This window comes from Plecotus auritus (assembly GCF_963455305.1).
Source record: "Plecotus auritus genome assembly, chromosome: 10".
Taxonomy (NCBI): domain Eukaryota; kingdom Metazoa; phylum Chordata; class Mammalia; order Chiroptera; family Vespertilionidae; genus Plecotus; species Plecotus auritus.
This window is the reverse complement of record NC_137785.1, coordinates 35001160-35016603: the sequence shown is the minus strand read 5'-3', so window position 1 is coordinate 35016603 and position 15444 is coordinate 35001160. Positions and strand designations below refer to the sequence as shown.

Below are 15444 nucleotides of genomic sequence, written 5' to 3'. Positions count from 1 at the left end.
GCAGAGCGAGACCGAACCCAAGGCTGTCTGCTCCAGAGTCAGAATTCAGTTTTGACCTGAGAGTGAATGTGATGAGTGGTGAAGAGCATGAGCTCAGGACCCAGGCAGCTTGGGTCCATGTCCAGCTCTGCCACAGGCCTCAATGTTCTCATCTATAGAGTGAGGATCATAATGAGATTGTAGAGAGACTTTGAAGGGTCAGTGCATATAAAACACGCAGGACAATGCCCGGCAGGAATTCATGCTACATAAAAGTGTTAGCTATTGTTGTTACTACTCTGAGGCTATGAAATCCTCTGCTCTGCCACCACGACATAAAGGGTCTTGGGAAGGAGCCAGGCAAATCTTGCTGCCTCTCCCTCCAACTCCAGATGATGAGGTCCCCGGGCCTGAGTGCCCAATAGGGCAGCTATGCAAGGACTCAGCCTAGGGCTGAATCTATGTATGGCCTGTGTGTGTGTGAGGATAGAGAAAGGGCTGCTTGTGGTTGTGAACTTCATGGTGGGTCAAAATTCACAGGCTGACTGGCATGGACAAGGGGACAGTGGACAGAGACCACTCCCACTGCTGACTGCATTGGTCTTTCCCTAAGTGCCAGGCCCAGCACTGCCCACTTTATATGCACACTCTCACAGAGCCCACACCAGTCCTATGAAACTGAAATCCCTAAGAGGGAAACAGGCTGTGAGAGAAGCTACATGCCTAAGGTTTCACAACTGCTGAATGGCCAAACCAGGATCCACACCAGGCTTCCCTCATACTCATCTCTCCTTCCTTGCTTTACTTTCTACCTTGTCAAACCACACTATATAATTTATTAAGGTATCTGTGTATTGTCTGCCTCCCCCATAGGAATGCAGTCGCATGAGCATTTTTGCTGCCTTATTCGTTACTTCCTATTCCCTCAGCGCCCAGCATAGAGCTGGCAGAGGGTGGTGCTGAGCGATTCTCTTTCTTTTATTAAAAAATTAAATTTTTATTGATTTGAGAGAGAGAAACACTGGTGGGAGAGAATCAATATCGATTGGCTGCCTCCTGCACGTCCCACAACCTGGGCATGTGCCCTGGCCAGGAATAGAATCGGCAATCTCCTCGTGCATGGATTGATGCTCAACCACTGAATCACACTGGCCGGGCCTGAGTGAATCTCTATGGGCAGACTGGAAGTTGGTTTTGTGGGCAGCAAGGAGATGAAAGCAGGCACAAGCCAGAAACAGCTCTAAGCCAGTTTCAAACTTATTGAAAAGGAGCCACAGCAAAAATATTGCACCCTGACCCAACATCTCCACACCAAAGTCTCATGACTCTCAGAATGTGCAATGCAGTCTGATATTTTAAAAATCCATTCTACATGTTCTATTTCCACTAACAACAACAACAACATAATAATACTGACACTAAGCTGAGTTCACAACTCATGAATGGGTCAGCATAGAGTCTAAGCTGTTACTGAAATCCCAGAGGCAGCTGAGCTGTGGCTGGAGCACAGGCTGACACCTCACTGTGCCACTTACTGGAGGGTGCTTTGGGCAAGTCCCTTCACCTTTCTATGGTTGTTTCCTCATCTGTAAATGGATGATAGTGCCTTCATCACAGAACTTTCATGACATTTGAGTGAACAGACATAAAAGGGTATAGAAAATGCCCAACACATAGTGCTAAACAATAGTAGTAAATATTATTAGTATTTGATCATTGCCACTACACCTAGCAGTTTCCCATGTCATACAACAGTCTCATACAGTGTGAGCTGAGCTGTCTCCTCACATTCTGCCCCAGTACTCATGTGGCCAGAAAGGCAAGGAGAAGGAGGAGAGTGCTGGAGAGACAGGGGTAGGTAACCACCTGCAAAATGGGGCACAAGGTTTGGGGGCTGCCTCCTCTCAGCTGCCACAAAGCTTCTGTGTTATCACATTTTCCCTCAGTGGGAAGGTCTTCACGAGGGGTTGGGGCTGGGTCCTTGGTATAGCATCTGCCTATATGGATGAGTTCCAGGCTTGGATGGCCCCACCCATCATGTTTGGGCAAAGGCCAGGCCCAAGGGGCTATGCAGGGGTGAGGGAGATCCATTTCGGGGGACCTTCCCAGCTGATAATTGCTCCTTTTCTGGAAAGGTTTTTTGGAAATCTCCATTGTTTTTGCTCACCCAGTTCCCCCCCTTTTTTTTTGTCAAGCAGCTCCTCCAGGTGGCTCTGATAGAACTGTCAATCACAATGCCTTGCCCTGCCCCTGCTCCCTGGGTGGATGCATTATCTTAGATCTGGCCAGTTTCCTCTATCATCCCTGATGACAATGGCTGCCCCAGGATGTGGACTTTGTGATCCAAGCAGAGCCCATCAGAGTCCTTCCCAGAGATTCAGCAGATAAGAGTATCTTCCCTGTAGAGAGGAAGGCATAAAGATATAGAAGAATTGAGTGGCCAGTCTCCATTTTCCTGTGACATGAAGAGAGTTTGTTGGAGGCAAAAGAGAATGACATTCACAATCTAAAAAGAAGCTGAGCAGAATGGAGAGATGAGGAGGCAGAGTTCTCCAGTGACATGGTTGGAGTGCCTGGGGCCACCATGCCAGAAGCTAGCCCTACCCCTTGATTTGCAGATACATGAACCAATGAATTCTTCTGGCTTAAAAAGTTAGAAGTAGATTTCTGTTACTTACAACTTTAGAGCCTAATCAAGCAGGGTGTCCCCAATAAGCCTGTTCCTTAGTCACAGCTGACATGTAACCCAGAGGAAGGCCTCTGACCAAGCCAGGACAATGGGATTCTCCATTCAGGATGAAGAAATGCAATGGGAGTGTTTTGAGCCATCAGTATCAACAGCAGTGCTCTGGGCTGAGATTTCCCAATTCCTGCCCTGCTCAGGCATGCTGCCTTAAATCTTTTTTCCACTCTGCAGGATACCTCATGGTCCTGAAAGAATCCCCTGCATACCTCCCTTTAATAATTTCTTTCAAATAGAAGACCCAGGGCTCTGCAGTGAGACACATCAGATTCCAATTCTGGCCTGGACACTCATTCACTGATCTTAGACATGTTAATTTCTCTGAGTCTTAGTTTTCTCTTCTATAAAATGAGGAGACTCGTATTCGTGAGGTTATCAGGAGGATTACATGAGATGAAGCAGCTGAAGCACTTGCCCATAGAACCTGGCACGGAGAAAGAGTGCACAGATATGAGCAGCTATGATTTACGTAATAGGGAACCTACCTCTCGGGTCCGGAAGATGATCCTATACTGGTACTGAGGCCCATGATCCTTGTGGTCTTCCAGCTTCTCCCGCTTGATGCTCACGGCCACTGGCCCTAGCTTCTCATCCACACCAAAGTAATTGGCATGCTCTGTGAGAGAAGAGTAGGTGAGTTCAGAGACAGCTCTCTGGTGATATCCCATGGCAGGCCTGCTGAGGGGATGGAGGGTCAGGGCAGACTCTCAGCCCGGTCACAGCCACATTCGAGGGAGAGACCGTAAGATGTGAACGCCCATCTTACTATACCATGTCTGCCAAGTCACACAACTTGAGCCTCAGTGCTCTCTCAGAAATGAGGGCCCTGACATTACCCACAATTCATAGAGCTTATGGGAGGGTGAAATGAAGCTACAAATATAAAATGCTCAGTGTGGTACACAGCACATAATAACCCAGTGTCATTGTGATTCTTCTGTATTTGCAAATGTTCATCAGTTTAGCTGCCAAATTACTTCTCATGAAATGGCTAACACTCTAGAAGTGATTAAGATTCTAGCTAAAGAGCCTTTAAAGTCTGACTAGCTATGTCAGATGTTTGGCCCAAGTCACTCGATAGTCTTCTCATCAGTAAAATGGGATCAGTAAGGATGGACCCAATTCTCAGTATGATTGTGAGAATTAAGTTAAGAAGTACTAAACACTCAGCACAGAGCCAGACACACATCAAGCAAGAGAGCAGTGCTAGCTATTACTACTCCCAGGGCATGATGTTTGTCACAGAAAAAGGACCATGATTCAGAATGATAAGCATCACCTTTATCTGATCGCATTTCTATAGATCCAGGAAACTTAACCACTACTCTTTTTTCCCCTTGTGCTGACATAGCCATTAATGAGTCATGGAGGAAGTCTCTTGCTTGCTCCAGGAAATGACAGCTGTCTCACCCCTTTTCTAAAACATGCTGCTGTTTTATTATGCTTCCAGCAAACTGTTCTTCCTGATGTATACCCCAAGTATCTCCTGCCTGTGGTGGATACCCACCAACAGTCTGACTTGACCCAAGTCCATGAAGTCAGCATCTACCCACTGCTAGAAATTCCTTCCCATCCCAGTGCTCTGATGTTGAACTGATGGTGCCTATTTTCATGAGATGCTTTTGCAAATCAAAGGTTTATCTAAGGCCCAAATAATATGTTAGTTAATGATCCAATCAGAACAGCACCTACAGTGGGTTCAATAATTTCCCCAGCTGGCAGAGAACAGAGTAAATACTATACTCCACAAATACCAGTTCACTCCTGAAGTGGTTGCTGTGTTTGTTTTTTTAATACACTAATGCATACCCAGGTATCTCTCAATTGGTCCTGGCATACAGTAGGCACTCAATAAATAATAACCTATGACTAATTAATTTATGAACTTCCAGGGCTACAAATACTTTTTTAAAGAAAGCTGCTTTTTAAAAAGTTGCATGAGTACTTACTACTAGCCTGATGAAGAGCTACATGTTTTAATGTACAATCCTATTTGATCCTATTACAGTCCTTTCATGTAGGTATTTCTAGGTGTGAGTTAAAAAGAATGTATCCTCTGTTAATTAGGTACAAAATTAATATGCATAACTGTATACATATGTATATGTAATATGTACACAAAATGAATATGTACTAATATCAAAACCCAGTTTTGATGGGTTATTCAAATCCACTTCCACCTTATTGTTTTGGCTCCTAGATCCATCAATTTCAATGAGAGGCCCTGTCAGCTGCTGCCACTGATTATGGATTTGTTCACTTCTCCTTGTATACATATACATATGCCCCTAAACCAGGTTGGCAAATACAAAGGTTCACAACTATTAGAGCTTTTTGGTGAATTTTTAAATATCAGCATGAAAAGGCCTTTTCAGTTCCTCCTAAAAGAGCTTTTAGCCTTGAAATCTGTTTTGTGTGATACTGATGTTGCCTTACCTGCTTTCTCTTGGTTAGCAACTGACTGAAACTTCTTTTTTTAATCCCTTTATTTTCAATTTCTGTGTCATTTTGTTTTTGGGCATGTGATACTACTACAATCATGTCTATTCCTCACATGAGGACACGGAGTCTAGAGGAAGAAATGTGTCATGTAGTTAATAAGCTATGGATGAACACCCCTAACCCAGGGCTGCCTGACTCCAGAGACTGCCCTCTGAGCCTTGTGGTTATGCTTGAGTGGGACACAGCTTTAAAATTTTTTCAACTAGTTGCTATGAAGCATTAGCTGCCTATCCATTCGTTCCTTCTTCCTTTTTAGGAAAACCCTCTAATCTTGGAGGAAGAAAAAAGAGGGACTATGTCTAGCTAAAAACCTCTATTACCCAGCCTGCCTTGCAGATAGGAGCAGACAATAAGCAGTAACAGTTGGATGGGCTTCTGAGAAAACTCTTTAAAAGGGACTGACTTGACAGGAGGTCTGCCTTTTTGCCCTTATCCTGTCCTCTTTTTCTCTGCCTGGAAACATGCATGAAATGGCTAGAGCTCCAGCAACCATCTTGGACCAGGAGACCACCTGAGGCCTGGAGACCATGTACTAAGATTGGCATTCCACTAATGCTGAAGAGTAACAATACCAGCCCTGGACTGCTGACCTCTGAACTTCTTCATGAGAGAAATAAACTTCTATGCTGTGTAAGTCTGTTATTGGTAGTTGTAAGCAATTGTGAATTGATACAGTTACCATCATTTAAACATTAGAAGAATCCACATTTTAAAAAATCTGAATTTTAAGAGAATCTTGAAAAAAATCATAAAGGATGGCAACCCTGAGTTTGTCTGCATTCCCTACATGACAACGATGCGCTGGAGCTGAGCAGGAGTTGCCCTTTGCGTAGTCCCTGCTTGGTGTGCTTCACTTCCATACGTGTCCTGCCTGGGATTGTGGTCTCTGCCCTATGCTATGTTGCCTCGTGGAATTGCCCCACCAGCACCAATAAATTTAATGATATATGAAGCCTGTCTCTCCCTGGTGTTAATGACTTCAAAACATCAATAATTCCACTTTCAAAGGGGATCCAGAACCTACCTGTTTCTTCCCTGCCCCTATCCTAGATGTGTCAATCATCTGCTTCTTGGCTCTCTACCCCCAGAGGGAGGCTGTGAACATAGTCAGATCAGGCCTCTCCTGCTCAGAACCCTCCTGCAGTTCCATCTCACTTGGGGTAAAAGTGAGAGTCCTCACTATGGCCCACAAAGTCCCACATGATCTGCCCCTGTCACCTTTCTGCCTTACCTCCTTCTCTTCCCCCCAAGTCACTCAGCCCAGCAACAATGGCCTTCTTCCTATTTGGTGTTTCAGGACTATTGTACTTGTTGTTCCCTGTGCTGGAAACACTGTCCCTAGTCTTCCTCCGCTACCTCCTTCAGCTCAATACTCAAATGGGACCTATTAAGAGGTTCTCCCCAACCTCAATACTCAAATGGCACCTATTAGGAGGTTCTCCCCAACCATTCCCTATTGAAAATCGTAAGCTCCCACCCTGACACTTTATTTTTCTCTTGGCTGCTTTACTTTTCTCCATAGCACTTCCTACCCTATGATACCTTATATATTTTATCTATTTATCTAGTTTTAAAAATGTTTTTATTGATTTCAGAGAGAGGAAGGGATATGGAGAGAGAGATAGAAACATCAATGATGAGAATCATTGATAGGTTGCCTCCTGCACACCACCTACTGGGGATCGAGCCCACAACCCGGGCATGTGCCCTGACCAGAAATTGAACCGTGACCTCCTGGTTCATAGGTCGATGTTCAATCACTGCCACACTGGCCAGGCTATTTATCTAATTTTATTGTTTGCCTTTCACCCACCCCTAAAACATTATAGTGCTAGAAAACAAGGTTTTTGTGTTTAACTGGCCAATACTGTATCCCCAGGTTCTAGAGAGTGCTGACATGGTGAACCAGGCACATGTTTGCTAAATGAATGCCTATCTATTGCCTCACATAGCTCAAGGTTTTGGCGTGCCAGCCCTGTGTCCTGACGCTTGCTCACTAAATCTTCACAGCTCTGCTCTGACATAGTTCCTAGCACACAATGAGTGAATGAGCAGGGGAGTCTCACCCGCCCGCCTGCCCCAGTCACCTTTGCCCACGAAGTAGTCCTGATAGTAGCGGGCACCCAGGTCCACATGCTCGATGCTGTACTGCTGCGGGCGACTCTGCGTCCTCTGTTGCTCCTTGGGCACCTCCAGCACAGAGATGCTGGCGTTGGTGCGGTAGGTGCTGAGGCTGGGCTCGGCCAGGCGGCACTCGCTCCTGCCCGAGGAGGTGGTTGAGGCCCGGGAGAAGCTCACATTGCGCTCACACTCGCCACCAATCTCATTGCGGAAGTGCGGGCAGCTGAGCAGCAGGTCGTTGCTGTTGTCATCGCCCAGGTCCTGCTCCAGGTTCTCCTTGTAGTTCAAATCCTCTGTGCTGGTGAAGGCTGGGTCCAGGCCCCCGAGGCCATGGGCCCGCGACACTGTGAGGGATTCCATGGCTGAGGCAGCTGAGGCCCCAGTGGTGGTGTTCCGCCTCTGGGCTGAGGACACCCTGTTGGCGGCTGCCTCATGGATGTCGAACAGCATGCTTTGCACATCAAAATGGGCGAAACTCTTCTGGCAGACCCATGGCTTGCTGGCCTCTGGGGGGCTCCGCCCTTCCTCTGCTTCCCCAGGGGACCGGCCAGTGTCACACTCTGGTTTACTGCTCCTCAGCTTCCGGAAGATGGATGAGTCCACTGTGTCCCCACTGCCCAGGCCCCGCACAGGCTTCTTGCGGGCCCTCTCCTTCTCCTTCCCGGGCTGTAGCAGGAGAAGGTTGTCCCTGGTGGGCTGCTCATGGCGGAGGTCTCCCTTGGCTCCGCTGACGCTCCCTGGAAGGTGTGGGCCTGAATGGGCCTGGAGGAGCTCGGTGAGGTTCTGGGAGCCCTGGGCCTCCGGCTGCTCATTCCGGAACTCATTGAGAATGTCAAAAAAGCTTTGCTCAGGCATGCCCTGCACATCGATAGAGGAGGTGCTCCCATATTCGCGGAAGAGAGGCAAGGCCCCCGTGAGCCGGCCCCCCCTAGGTTCCCCCATGTCCTCCATGTCACACTCGCTAAGGGTGAGCTCACTGCTGCTGCGATGCCGCAGGGGGAGGAAGGCCCTGCCAGGGGACCGGGGCCACCCGTCCTGGAATTCCACATCTTTGGACCGTCTCCTGGAGAGTCGGTGGAAGGCCCGGGACCCTGAGGAGGCTGGGGTGTTGGCGGCAGGCTCTCCATTCTGTATGCTCCTCATGGAATGGGCCACCTTTGTGGTCTTTGTGCCATCTGTGTCCTTTGAGGGGCTTGGGTTGTTCTGCTCTCTCAGGGCCTCTCTCTTGGGTGGCCAGTCAGCCACTCTTGCACGCACACCCATCTTGGGCACTGTGGGGGTGGTGGGACTGGGGCGGGTGATGGCAGTAGCTGGGCTCTCACCCACAGGCTGGGGCATGCTGCCATTCTGGACCCAGAATCCCATGGGAGCATAGTCTCCTGTTTGGGGCCCGGGGAGGACATTGCCTCCCCTAGCCCCACAGTTGGCTGCCAGGTCCATGCCATCATTGGGAATGGGCCGATAAGTGGTCATAGTCCACAGGCACTGGAATGCTTTGGCCCCTAAAAGCTGTGGAGTAACTTTATGGGGTCCTCTGGCCCTCAGCCATTGTTCAGGGCTGCCAGTCCCAGGATGAAGGATGCTGGCTCCTGAAGCCTGACAGGAAGGTTATGAGTCTGTGGAGTCCAATTCTCCACCATCGCTGTGGAAAACCGAGCCAGGACAACCTCAGGAGGCAGGTGTTGTCCCGGGAGCTACAGTCTGAGTGGTTCAGCAGGGCAGAGCAAACAGCAGATGGGGGAGAGGGCCAGCAGGCTGCAGGGGTGCCATGCTGAAAAGGGAGAAAAGGCAAAGGTGAGATGTGATGTTACTGCTTCTAGAGAGTGACTTTTTTGGACAACTTCACTCACTTAAAAAATCTTTTTATTGTAGAAATTTCCAAACATACCCCAAAGCAGAGAGAAGACTATGAAGAGCCATCCCACCAATTTCAATAGCCATTTATTATAGTATTAGAGGCCCAGCACACGAAATTTGTGCATGGGTACTGTCCCTAGGCCTGGCCTGCGATCAGGGCCATCTTTCCCAGCTTCCTGCAGCCGGCCCTGCCCCCGCCATGGGTTGCCCTCTGTGTGTGGGGCGACCAGTGGGGCGGGAGCCTTGGCCTGGCACTGCACACGTCCCCCACCACCCACCCCAGGTACCCCATTCGCCATCAGGTGATTGGAGCCTGCCGGCTGGGGAAAGGGACCACAAGGTGATCAGTGCGCCTCATAGTGACTGGTCCAGCGGTAGTTCTGGTTGTTCTGTCATTAGGGTCAATTTGCATATTACCCTTTTATTATATAGGATTCTTCCCTCATTTGTGAGAGATATACTTCAAGACCACCAGTGGAACCCTATGTATTATTATGCTTTTCCCATACATATATAACTATGATCAAGTTTAATTTATAAATTAGGCACAGTTTGAGATGAACAACAATAAGTTATAACAAAAATAAAACAATTATGACAATATACTGTAGTAAAAGTTATGTGAATATGCTCTCTCTCAAAATACCTCATTTTACTGTACTCACCCTTCTTGAGATGATATGAAACAATGCCTATGTGATGAGATGAAGTGAGGTAGTCAGAATGGTGCACAATTTAACACTTAAGAATAGTTTATTTCTGGAATTTTTGATTTAATATTTTTGGACTGTGGTTGACCACAGATAATTGAAACTGTGAATAAGGGGGGGGGGGCTATTGTATTTGCCATTGCTGTTTTACCCATCCACCCACTCCTACATTTTTTTTGAGAAGACTATTTTAGAGTAAATCCCAGACAGCAGGCCATTTCACCTATATGAATAGTTTAGCTTATATCTCTAGTAGATAAGGCTTTTAAAAATATAACTTCATCACACCAATCTAGATTAACGAGAAGTCTTTAATACCATGTAATATTCCATCTGTACTGCATTTCCCCCATTGTCTCAAAGGTGTCTCTGAGGTTGATTTGTTCAAACCAAGATCCAAACAAGATCCACATTCGGCTTTGGCAGATACATTTCTTAAGTCTCTTCTACTTTATAATGCCACCCCCTTTACTTGATGCTATTTATTTGTGGGATCACTTGTGTGCAGAGTTTTCCACTTCCAGGATCTGACTGACTTCTCATGGAACACACTCTGCTGCCCTCTGAGTCCTGTCTATTGGTGGCTGTATACAGAGGCTGGACTGTTGGCCTGTTCTGCAATCTGCCGGACCAGCTACCCCACTGGAAAGGAAATGAGAAGGCAGATGTTACTATGAGCACTGGGGGAGGAATGTCTCTAGAAACCTGAGGTGGTAAATCTCTTATTTCTGAGATCTCCTCAATGGCTCCTGCGTTAAAATAAAGTTTAAATTCCTTCTGCTGGCTCCCAAATGTCACAGGATCTGACCCCTGCCAGTCTCCCTGATGCCACTCACCATCCCCAACCAAGATCCCATCACACGGGTCTTCTTTTCTATTATTCTGACATAGCAAACCCCATTCAGGACATCTGGGTAGCCTTCCTTGGTTCTTCACCAAGCTGGCTTCCCTCCCAAGGTGCCAGCTCTTCAATAAAGCTTCCCAAACTACCCTATGAAGACACAAAAGCCTGGTCTCCTCAAAGCCTTTCTTTCTGTCACCAGCCCCTTCTGCTTTGTTTTTGCACCAATTGAAATAATTTTTGTTCATTATCTTTTTACGGACTTTTTCACCACACATTATCAGTTCCAGAATGGCAGGGGTGTCTGTGTTGGTCACCCATGTATTCCCAGTCCCTAGAACAGTGTCCAGGACTATTTATTGTATGAATGAGTGAACAGACAGCTTCTAACTTGACATGCAAGTGTACCCCGAACTGTAGACCTCTGGGGAAGCGAGTTTGTGCTTCTGCACGGCAACCTGAAGTACTCTGCAGGATCATCTCCCTTAGTCTCCACCTTGAACTTCTGGAAGATGAAACCCTCTGCTGCAGAAGAAAGGGAAAGTGAGTCATGGTCTGTGGCAGAATCTGCTGGTTGCCTGATTCTGCTCAGAGCAGCAGAGTCTAGGTTGGGCTGGGTATCTGGTTCAAGGTGACCAGTAAGTTTTCTTTCCTTTGGAATCTGGAGCCAGACATGGCCACTCTGGTCAACGAGTGTTGGTATTCTCTCTCCAAGTGAGGAACTGCAAGGCCTCCTGTTGTGAGTGTATGTGTACATGTGTGCCAGAGGTATGGAATGACTTGACAGAAAGGGGAAAGCATGAAGCAGATTCATGGAGAAAAACTGGGGTGAGTCTATGTCCTCTGAGAAAGTGAGAACCTGGTTCCCATGGAGCATTCCTAAGGGTACTGCAGGGAGGCATGCAGGAGATGGGGCAGAGAACAGGGGAGGAAAGTGGAAAGCCCCCAGGGTTGGGTTGGTTAAGGGAGGCAGGAGTGAGGCCAGGTGAAGCTACGGTGACCTGGACAGCAGAGGTGTCTTCTAAAGAGGCAGGTGGGCCTCCTCAGCTCTAGAAACCAAGCCTTGTATGATGTAGATGCCAGACCTTCAGATTTTTCAAGAGAAACCGGAAATCTGGAATTGTATGCAACATCTCCCAATATGAAATTACTAGTAGTGGTTGCCTCTGGGGAGGGGAGCTGGGTGTCCTGACCATCTCCTACCCCCACCCTGCTTCATTTTTCTCCTGAGTACTTATGAACACACTCAGTTCTTATTATTCCCAGCCCTCCACTCCATGAGACCCTGTGTATCCCCAGGATCTGTTTTGAACGAGAGGGAGGGAAGGAGCTATACTGGCTACATTTTACCAATTATTTGCACATATTTCTAGCCACTAAATAAATACTTCTTAAAAGCATTACCAGCAAAAACCACAATGAGGGTAAACAAAGTAAGTATGTGGGCCAGATCTGGGCAGGGGCTGCTGGTTTGAGACCTTTAGCGTTTTTGACATCTGCCAGAGCTTAGGTCATGATGCCCCACACCCTACTGGGTGTGGGGTCCTAGGCCAGGCTCAGGTGTCTGGCCAGTCAAGGGCACTGCTTGCACTAAGCAGGGCAGCTGCACCCTTGGGCCGGCCTGGCAGAGTGCAAAGAACTAGTCCTTTGAAGCCACATTTGGTCCAGTTGGGAAAACCAGTCACTGAGATGTGACCCCGAGTTGTTTACACAAGCACCTCCTGACAGATGGGCTTTGCTGATGGCATTTTGTTTTCAGCTCAGTTGGAAAACCCCAATCCGTTTTGTTCCCTTCTGCGAAAACACACAGATGTTCTCAAGGCTTTGGTCTCTTTGCACAAATCTGCTCTCCAAGTAGGTGCAGCCAAGTGTCCCTGTGACACTCTGAGGCTGAGTAATACCCACAGCCTCTCTGGGATTCAAGAACTAGTGCACATTGGGACATTTCCAGCTGTTCACTGTTAAGCGTCGCCTTCCTAAAAGCACCCTGATTTTCCTAAGGGGACCTCCATTATGAGACATACAACCTTGGTTCAGAACATGGTGTGCCATGGCCTGGTTACTGAAACTGTGACTCAATTTTAATCTATAAATGGGGATAATACCACCTACTCACAGTCACTGCTACTATTAATCACTCTTTCATGTATCTTGGGCAAGAGCTCCATCCCCGTCCCACAATTACACCACAGCCAGGGGTAAGCACAGGACCCCGGCTTAGCCAGCAAGCCAATGTTCTCTGCTTAATCTGAGGAAGGTTCAGAAGAGCATGGAAGCTGGGGAGTGTCCTGTAATGGTGGGGGATGGTGGACCTGGCTTTTCCTGTGGCATGGCTTTTGCTGGGGACCCTTGGTTCCCTCCCTCCAGTGTTCCTGGGCTCCTGCCTATTTTCTGTGTTGTTTCTCTGGCCCTGTTAATTCTATAAGCCAAGATCGCCAAGTGTGGCTTCTGCTGTTGCCATCTGAGGACCTTGATTAATACATGGCATGGTGTTCAAGGAAGGAAGCTGGGAATGGTAGACGGGGGAAAATGGGGCCAACACAGCAGCACAATGAGAAGTCAGCAGCAGTGGGACAGTCATATGGGATGCATTTGGCTGCAAGTAGGAGAATATCATCCAACAGTGGTTCAGGTGACAAAAACATTTCATTATCTTATGTAACAAGGAAGTAGATATGACAGTTCCATGCTTGGTACAATGGATGATGTCAGGCACTTTCTCTTTCTCTCCCGCCCGCCCCGCTCAGTGTGTTGCTGGTTCTCAACATTGACTTGTGGCCTCATGGTTGCAGCTGGCGGCCATAGCTAAGCTTCTCACTGAACCATGGACAAGGGGGAAAGAAAGAGTTAATGTAAGAGTGTTCTTTCTACTTATCTGACCCAATCAGGAAGGAGAATCTGCCAGAGCATTTCCCCTACCTCAACAGACTTCCTTTTATGTTTCATTGGCCAGAATGTGGTCACTTGTTAGCTACTCCAGTCGCCAGAGAAGCTGGGAAAGTCAGAATCTGTGACTGTCCTGAGTGCCCTTGGGTCATGAGGACTTATTCCTGGGGATGGCCACACTGGCCCCTGAAAAGGTCAGGGTCTATCCGTATCTCTATAAATGCTCACAGACAGTTGCTTGTGAAGAAGCTGGGGAACTGAGATGAGAGGATACTCCCTCACCAGGCCCCCAAAGCCCAGAGGCTGGAACAGTGGAAAAAGAAACAAGGACCATGGCCTAGGTGTCCTGGCTCTGAAGGGTCCTGCTCTGTGCGGCCACAATGGGCTAGAAGAGGGGCTCCTTCTGAAGCTCAGGAACAAACCATGTGGCCAGATCAGAACCAGTGAGGCCCAGTGACGTCTTGGCCAGGAATGCAGGTGCTGAAGACAGTGCTTTTCCCTCTTACCCTGATTCTGATAGAATGTGAGGAATGGAATCTCTGCAGCCATCTTGTGATTGTGAGGGGAGAACTGTCTGTGAAAGGGGTCAATAGTTAGAGACAATCTGGGGACTATAGTCATCATTTGCATCAAGCTGGACCTGAAGTCAGCCCTATTCCACTTCTCCCCACTGGACATTTTAGTTATATAACAAAATAACAATAAAACATATATTGGTTTACCATGGCTACCATGCTTATCATCCTTCTATGTAGCTCAGTTCCTTTTCTAAGCACTTTGCATTTGTTATTTTTCTTAACTCTCAGAACAACTCATTGAGGTAGACATCATTATCTTCATTTTACACACGAGGAAACTGAGGAATAGACAGGTGAAGCAATGTGTTCAAGGCCACATGGCTATGTGGTGGCAGAGTTGGGATTGACCCAGGTGCTTCATTCCTGAAGTCAGGCAGACCCAATGATCATGGGCAAAGTCCTGGACCTCTCTGATTCTCAATTTCCTTCCTGTTGACACACACTAAAATATCTCCAGATCCAACCACTCTACTGAGCACCAAAGTCAGGTATCTCTACTTACTTAATATCACCACGTATGTATCCCACATGTATTACAAGGCGAACATTCCCAACTGAACGCTTGATCTCTCCCCATCCACAAAACTTGTTCTTTCTCAGGATAGTCAGTATAGGCTAAGCTGTGTTACAGTAACAAAGAACCCCAAGGGCTCAGGGACTTATACAACAAAGGTGTGTTTCCTGTTCATACTGCATGTCCATCACAGGTTGGTCAAGAGCCCTGCTCATGTCAGCTTTGCTCCCAGTTGACAGCTCAGCCCTAACCTGAGACCGACCCTGACAATCCCAGAGGTTAAGAGTCATGGCTGAACCATGTAATAGCCCTTAAAGGTCCTACACAGGAATGACATGTCACTTCTGCTCACATTTCATTGGCCAAAACAGTCATATATCCAAGGCTGATGTCAACAGGGTGGTACATTGGAATATTTGTTACAACAGGAATGCAATTGGCCAACTGCTTTTTCCATATTTCAGTGAAATGCACTTCCTTCCATCCAAGGGCTCAAAGTGGAAACATCAATGTCCTCTTTCATACTTCCTTTCCCTCACTCCCCATGTCCAATTCACCACCAACATCCTGCTCTCTCCCACAACCACGCTGGTCTGAGCTGCCTTGACTGCTCACTGACTGACAACACCACAGCCTCCCTGCTGCCTCAGGGCCACTGTACATGCCATTCCTTCTGCGCCTTCCCTTACCTAGGTAATTCAAGACTCAGGACA

General features: G+C 47.6%; 1 protein-coding gene across 6 annotated transcripts in view; it reads right to left on the bottom strand.

Annotated features, from left to right (window-relative positions):
* SIPA1L3 (signal induced proliferation associated 1 like 3) overlaps nucleotides 1–15444 on the bottom strand; it is a 355228-nt gene that overhangs the window by 135034 nt on the left and 204750 nt on the right. For all 6 annotated transcript variants that reach the window (XM_080644838.1, XM_080644843.1, XM_080644840.1 and 3 more), the window contains 2 exons: nucleotides 7312–9116; nucleotides 3208–3338 (listed from right to left, as the gene is read on the bottom strand). In XM_080644838.1, the coding sequence (XP_080500964.1) occupies nucleotides 3208–3338; nucleotides 7312–8818 (1638 nt within the window). In that variant the 5' untranslated portion in view covers nucleotides 8819–9116. The remainder of the gene's footprint in view (nucleotides 1–3207; nucleotides 3339–7311; nucleotides 9117–15444) is intronic.